The 7,500-nt window shown below is 33.9% G+C and overlaps 1 protein-coding gene across 1 annotated transcript in view; it reads right to left on the bottom strand.

The window, feature by feature from the left end:
* LOC135092960 (trichohyalin-like) overlaps nt 1-7,500 on the bottom strand; it is a 54,845-nt gene that overhangs the window by 41,699 nt on the left and 5,646 nt on the right. The window contains exons 8-9 of the mRNA XM_063991783.1: nt 6,980-7,279; nt 4,522-6,571 (exon numbers count right to left, since the gene is read on the bottom strand). Of these exons, the coding sequence (XP_063847853.1) occupies nt 4,522-6,571; nt 6,980-7,279 (2,350 nt within the window). The remainder of the gene's footprint in view (nt 1-4,521; nt 6,572-6,979; nt 7,280-7,500) is intronic.

The raw sequence follows: 7,500 nt of genomic DNA, 5'->3' as shown, positions 1-7,500 counted from the left end.
AGAGCTACATGTAATAAGTAGGAAATGTAAAAAAAATAATAATAATAAAATAAAACAGAATAAATAAATAATATAATAAATATACGAAAATTCAAATGCCAGAGCAACACCTTTAATACAAGAAAGAACTACACCTGAATCAACACTTTTTTCTTTGTACGTATATATATATATATATATATATATATATATATATATATATATATATATATATATATATATATATATACTCGTATATATATATATATATATATATATATATATATATATATATATATATATATATATATATATATATATATATATATTTTTTTTTTTTTTTCATCATACGTACAAAGAAAATGTCAATTCAGGTGTAGTTTTACTGTATATATATATATATATATATATATATATATATATATATATATATATATATATATATATATATATATATATATATATATATATATATATATATATATATATATATATATATATATATATATATATATATATATATATATATATATATATATGAGAAAAAAAGATGTTTTCACTTTCCAAGAATTAAAATGGAATAAAAATTGGGAGTAAACGCTCCCCCACCAAAAAAAATAAAATAAAATAAAATAAAATAAAATAAAAAATATAAATAAATAAATAAATAAAAATATAAATAAAAAAAATAAAAATAATTAAAAATAAATAATTCTAATAATAAAATCAACACAAAACTGATGGAGCTTTTTAATTTTGTATGCAAAAAAAGATAAATAAATAAAAAAAATAAAATAAAATAAATAAAATAAATAAATAAAAAAATATAGATCATTAAATACATAAATAAATAAATAAAAATAAATAAATAAATAAAAAAATGAAACAAATAAAATAAAAATGTGAACTTGAGCAACAAAAACACAAACTTGTATGAAACACAACAAACGAAGTAACACACAAAATTGTATACTGTGTTTGGGTATGGAGAAAAATAAATCTATTGTACACCAAACACATCAGTTATTCTACGTATCTATATATGGAAGATAACTTCTTGTTATATTGTACCAGATTTCAAAATTATTGTACCCGAAAACTAAGATATATTTTCCTAAATGAACGAACACAACAATACGAATTTCCTTAAAGAATGATACGAGTTTTTATCAATAAATGGAAGATGACTTTTTGTTGCATTGTACCACATTTCAAAATCATTGTACCTGCACACTAAGACACATTTACCTAAAGGAACAAACACAAACAAGTTTCCCAAATGAACAAAATGATTTTTTTCAATCATACAATATTAGAACATTATTGTATCGATAAAGTAAGTTACAATTTCCTAAAAGAGAAAAGGCAAATGATACTAATTTCCTTAAAAGAACAGTATGGCTTTTCTCTTTATCGTACGAGGTTATGAAGTTATTGTACTGAGAAATTAAGGTACAAATATCCTAACAGAGCAGTATGATTTTTTCTTCATCATACGAGATATGAAAGTTATTGTACAGATAAACTAAGACATAATTTCCTAAAAGAACAAAAAAGCAAGTCATTAAAATTCCCTTAAAACAATAGCATCACTTTCCTCTATCGTATGAAATATGAAAATTATTGTAAAGAGAAATAAGATATAATTACATAAAAGAATGAAAAGCAAGACATATAAATTTCTTAAAAGAACAACTGAGCTTTTTCCTTCATCGTACAATGTTTGAAAGTTATTGTACTGGCAAACTACAATATATTTTACTAAAGGAACGAAAAGCACATTGTATGAATTTCCTCAAAGAATAGTAGTATTTTTCCCTTTATCGAGAGTGTAAAGTTACCGTACTTATTTCCTAAGAGAATGCAAGGCTACCAATACAAATTTCCTTTAAGCACTCAAACAACACAATATCCTCGAGGAACGTCACCCCACACATATTAATTTCCTAAAGGAACTATGTGGTTGTATTCTTACAGCTACCACTAAGTGTACAGAGAATAGAATGTTGATTTACACGTATCAATTCCCTAAAAGAACCGTGACGTATCTCCTAATGGAATAGATAATCACGTATGAATTTCCTAAAGGAACTACTGATTACTTCAAATAGAATAATGATTTACATGCACAAATTTCCCAAAAGAACCACGATGTATTTCCTGATACAAGAGTCATTTACACGTATGAATTTCCTAAAAAGAATCAATTAATATTTTCTTAATAAAATATATAGTAATTTACATGCATGAATTTCCTAAAAGAATCACTAATGATTTTCAAATAGAAGAGTCACTTACATGCGAGAATATCTTAAAGGAACCAATTAATATTTCCAAACAGAATATATAGTCACTTACATGCAAGAATTTCCTAAAAGAACCACTAATGATTTCCAAATAGAATAATTTACATGCATGAATTTCCTAAAAGAACCTCAATGCATTTCCAAGTATAATTGTTTACATGCAAAGTCTGATACGGGAAACCTACTTAATTAATTTCCTAATATATTAATCACATGAATTTCCCACAAGAGAGAGCCACAATTTACTCATACATAGAATCTCCTAAAAGAACCACGCAGTATTTCCTAAAAGATCGCTAATTACAGCTAAGAGTTGCCTGAAGGAATAGTGAACACCATCTGTGTATTTTGTAATAAAGTGTACAAGTATATAAATTGTTTTTTCCCGACAGGTTGTTGAGCTGTGTGTGTGTGTGTGTGTGTGTGTGTGTGTGTGTGTGTGTGTGTGTGTGAGGACTGCTGCTGGCATTCCTTTACCTTGCCACACCGCTGCCATAACACATGTGACTTATAAATAAAATAAAAATAAAGTAATAATAAGATGCACCTTTTAATAAAAATAGAAATAAATCAATAATAAGATGTACCTTCTGGTGAAAATAAAAGTGAAAGATGTACCTTCGAATAAAAATAAAGGAGTGAATTAAAGAAGATGAAAAGAGGAATAAAAGAATAAACATAAAAATAAAGAAGTCCTACATGATTCCAACAGATCCTTCATTAAAAATTGATAATGAAAAAAAAAAAAAAAAAAAAATAAAATAAATAAATAAATAAAAAAACAATGATCAGTAATATTTAACAGAAAATATATAAAATAAGTTGTTTGTTTGTGTCACCAACACACACACACACACACACACACACACACACTGTCTTCTTTCTCAAAATTAACATTAAAAGTCTGAACTGAAAAAAAAAAAAAAAAAAAAAAAAAAAAAAAAGTGAAACAATTCACAGAAAAATCCTGATCATCTCATGAATAATAATGATAATAATAATAATAATAATAATAATAATAATAATAATAATAATAATAATAATAAAAGAACAGTTAACAGAAATGCCTTTTTTTCTTGTGTATAATAGGTATACATAACCAACATACAAATGCACACACACACACACACACACACACACACACACACACACACACACACACACACACACACACACACACACACAGGAGGCCTTAATGGGAAAAATAATAATGAAAAATAAAATAATAATAAAATAAATAAAATAATAACAATAAACATAAAGGAACCACCTCCAACACTCCTTGAACAGGTTCCGAATGCACTCAAACAGGATCAGAACTCACTAAACAGGATTATCACCACCACTATGAGAAAAATAAATTCCAAAACTGTTAGTGGACCCTGTAACACCACAACGCAGGATCCAATGGTGCTATATACTCTTGAATCCCTTATAAGAGGATCTGACACCGGGTTGTACATTTTTAATCTCTCAAATGACGGTCCAGTACTATTGAATGCCTTATAAGAGGACCCACTGCTAACAGACTCTTGAATGTCTTATAATGGGATTCAATATTAATTTGCACTCTTGAATGCCTTATGAGAGATCCACTGCTACTACAGACTCTTATATTTCTTATAAGATTCAAAACTAATTACTCTTGAATTCCTCATAAAAAATTCAAAACTAAATTAAAGACTTCAATGCCTTACAAGAATACCCAATATTATTATATACACTTGAACCTCTTAAAACAAAATCCAATACCATTATAGACTCTTGAATCCCTTAAAAGAACCACCAACATCATTAACTATACTCTTGAATCCCTTAAAAGATCCAATACAATAATATATTCTTGAATCCCTTAAGATCCAACACTTGACTCCTGAATCCCTTAAAAGAGGATCCAATACCACTATATACTCCTGAACCCTTGAAAGCGGATAATACCATTCTATACTCTTGAATCCCTTAAAATCAAATACTCGACTATTTAATCCCTTAAGAGGATCCAATACCACTATATACTCTTGAATCCCTTAATAGGGAATCCAATATTATGTACTCGTGTCCCTTAATACCCAATACTAGACTCTTGAATCCCTTAAAAGAGGGAGCAATACCACTATATACTCTTTGAATCCCTTAAATAGGATCCAACAATCTTTAAACGTCCTCTAAACCCACTCATATGGGATCGACTCACAAAACAATGAAGAATCAACGAAAAGAACAAAACAAAACTTACGTGTTATCCGGCAGCAAGAGGTTCTGATCCCCTTGTTCCTCTCCCGCGTTCAAATCTAGAAGGTCGTGATGCAAAAATTCCTCTTCGATTTGAAATTCCTCTTGAAAATCAAACCCATTCAACAAAACATGAGAATCAAGAGTTGGCGGCAAAGCATTCAGATCCCCTATATTCCCCTGCTGCCTGGTGACGCTTCCCTGCTTCTGCTGGAGTAGAATCACACACTCCCGCTTTCCATCCTTCAGAACACCGGGAAATCTGCTTAAATATTCCGTTTTTTCTATTTTCCTGTGACCTTTCCTTCGTTTTGGTATCTGCTGGGTGTCTTCCTGCTGTTTCCCTTCCTCCTGCTCCTTCTGCTCCGCCTGCGTGCTGCTAGGGAGCTGGTTCTGCTGCGCCTGCCTGCTGTGATGCTGTCTGGTGCCCTGCTTGTCTTGAGTTTGCTTGTAATGTTTTGTTTTGTGTTGAAATGTTTGTTTGTTTTGGTTTGGAAGGAGCAGGAATGTTTTAGTCATAGCTAAATTTTCTTCTCTCTCATTTTCTTCTTTATCTCCTCCTCCTCTTCTTCCGTTGCTTTTCCGCTGCAGGAGGTACTGTGCTGTGTTCTGTGGCTGTAGAAGTAGCTGCTGCTGTTGCTGTTGTTGTTGTTGTTGTTGTTTTGTGAGTTCTTTTTCCTTTTCTTCTTCTTCTTCCTCTTGGTGTTGTAGGTAAAGGTGATCCACTTCTCCTTCTAAAAGCATTATTTGTTGTTGTTGTTGTTGTTGTTGCTGTTGTTGTAATAATAGTTTATCTTCCTCTTCCTCCTTTTCTAATACCAATTCTTCTCTATCCTCCTCCTCCTCTTCTTCTTCTCTGAGTTGTAGTACTAGATGTTGTTGTTGTTGTTGTTGTTGTTGTACCAGTACCACCTGTCCTCCACAACCACCACCACCACCACCACCACCATCATAATTTTGCAGTATTATTTGTTGTTGTTGTAATCCATCACAATCTTCTATCAGTATTTGTTGTTGTTGTTGTTGTAGTAGTATGTCAGGATCTTGTAGTAATAGTTGTTGTTGTTGTTGTTGCTGTAGCAAGGTTTTATCCTCTAAGAAAAACTGTTGTTGTTGCTCTTGTTGTACTTCCTCCTCATCTTGTATCAATAATTGTTGTTTATCTACCAATATTTCTCCATCACAATCTTCAACCAATATTTGTTCCTCTTCTTCCTCTTGTAACAGAACCTCATCTTGGATCAATAGTTGTTGTTGTTGTTGTAATAGTTGTTGTTTTAGCCCATCACATCCCTCAACCAGCTCTTCTTCTTGCACTACCACACCCTTACTGAGCTGTTGTAGTTGTTGTAGTTGCAAAAAGCCACTGCCACTACTCCCAAATACCTCCTTGCCCTCAATCTGCTGTTGCTGTAGTTGTGGTAGTTGTTGTAGTTGTAGAAACCCATTATTTTCACCACAAAACACTTCCTTGTCCTCACTTTGCTGTTGTTGTGGTTGTTGTAGTTGTTGTAGGTCTATAAACCCACTATTACCACCACCAAACACGACCTTCTTATCCTCACTATGCTGCTGTAGTTGTAATTGCACAAAACCCGCATTTCTACCCTCACTGCCTTGTTGTAGCTGCTGTAGTTGCTGTAGCTGTAAAAACTCACCACCACCATCACCACACACCTTCCCCTCCTCCTCCTCCTCTTGCTCCAGTTCCTCTTCTTCCTCCTCTTCCTTTTCTTGCTGTAAATGTATCCCTTCATCTTGTATATAAATATGAGACTCTTCCTGTGATCCCCCCTGCCCCTGACACCCCTGGCCCTCAGAACGCAGGGTAACGTCAACCATCTGCAAGGGCGTCACACCGAACAGGGCAGGGAGAAGCCACAACGTCTCAGCTTCTGCCTTCAATCTAGTGTTCTGTCTTTTCAGTTCCTCCTTTGTCACCCCCAGCTGTTGTTCCTGTGCTTGGAGGGTTGTGAGGGTTTTCTGTAGCTCCTGTCTGGTCTGTGCTGCTGTGGTGCTGCTGTGGCGGAGGGCGTGGATCTCCTCCTCGCGTTCTGTGGTGGGGCAGTGCATGGGTGAGTGTGGAAGGGGATGGGAGGAGGGAAAGAGTGGAGTGGGGAAGGACTGTGATGTCTGGGGTTAAAAATTTTGTCTGAAAAAAAAGAGAGAGAGAGAGAGAGAGAGAGAGAGAGAGAGAGAGAGAGAGAGAGAGAGAGAGAGAGAGAGAGAGAGAGAGAGAGAGAGAGAGAGAGAGAGAGAGAGAGAGAGAGAGAGAGAGAGAGAGAGAGAGAGAGAGAGAGAGAGAGAGAGAGAGAGAGAGAGAGAGAGAGAGAGACTAGAAAACAAAAAAAAAAAAAATGGCAAGAATGAAAACATTTGAATAACACCAGAGAAAAGAGAAAGAGAGAGAATTACATCTATCTCACAAACAAACAAATAAACACACAAACAAACAAACTCACCTAAAACCCTAGCCATCACCCCTTCTAGTACTGAAGTTAAGCTTTCTGAAGTAGCAGCAGCAGTAGTAGTAGTAGTAGTAGCAGTAGATGGAGGAGGAGGTGGTGCAGGAGGAGAGAAAGCTGACATGCCTCCTCCTCCTCCTCCTCCTATGTCATGTTCCTCCTCCTCTTCCTCTTCTTCCTCCTCCTCCTCCTCTTCCTCATCTTCTTTATCCCCATCATGCTCATCTTCCTGGGAGGGGTGGGGGTCGGTGGAGTGGGGTGAGCAGGAGGGGCAGCCACTGGGAGCAGTCTCCAGTCCTGTGGGGGAGGGGGGTGTAGAGGGAGGGAGGGAGGGAAGGGAATATTAGGCACATTATTAAGAGGGAGTTGCTAAGAATGAAAGAAAAGAACATGATAGAATTAAAAAAAAGATATATAAAAAAAAAATACCTAACCTAATCTAACTAACCTATCTTGATCTAACCTGACCTAATCTAACTACATCAAAATCAAACTACAAAAAAAGTCTAGGTAATCAA

This window comes from Scylla paramamosain, chromosome 41 (assembly GCF_035594125.1).
Source record: "Scylla paramamosain isolate STU-SP2022 chromosome 41, ASM3559412v1, whole genome shotgun sequence".
NCBI classification, from domain to species: Eukaryota; Metazoa; Arthropoda; class Malacostraca; order Decapoda; family Portunidae; genus Scylla; species Scylla paramamosain.
Note: the sequence above shows the minus strand (reverse complement) of the source record. Positions and strands in the feature narration are given on the sequence as shown.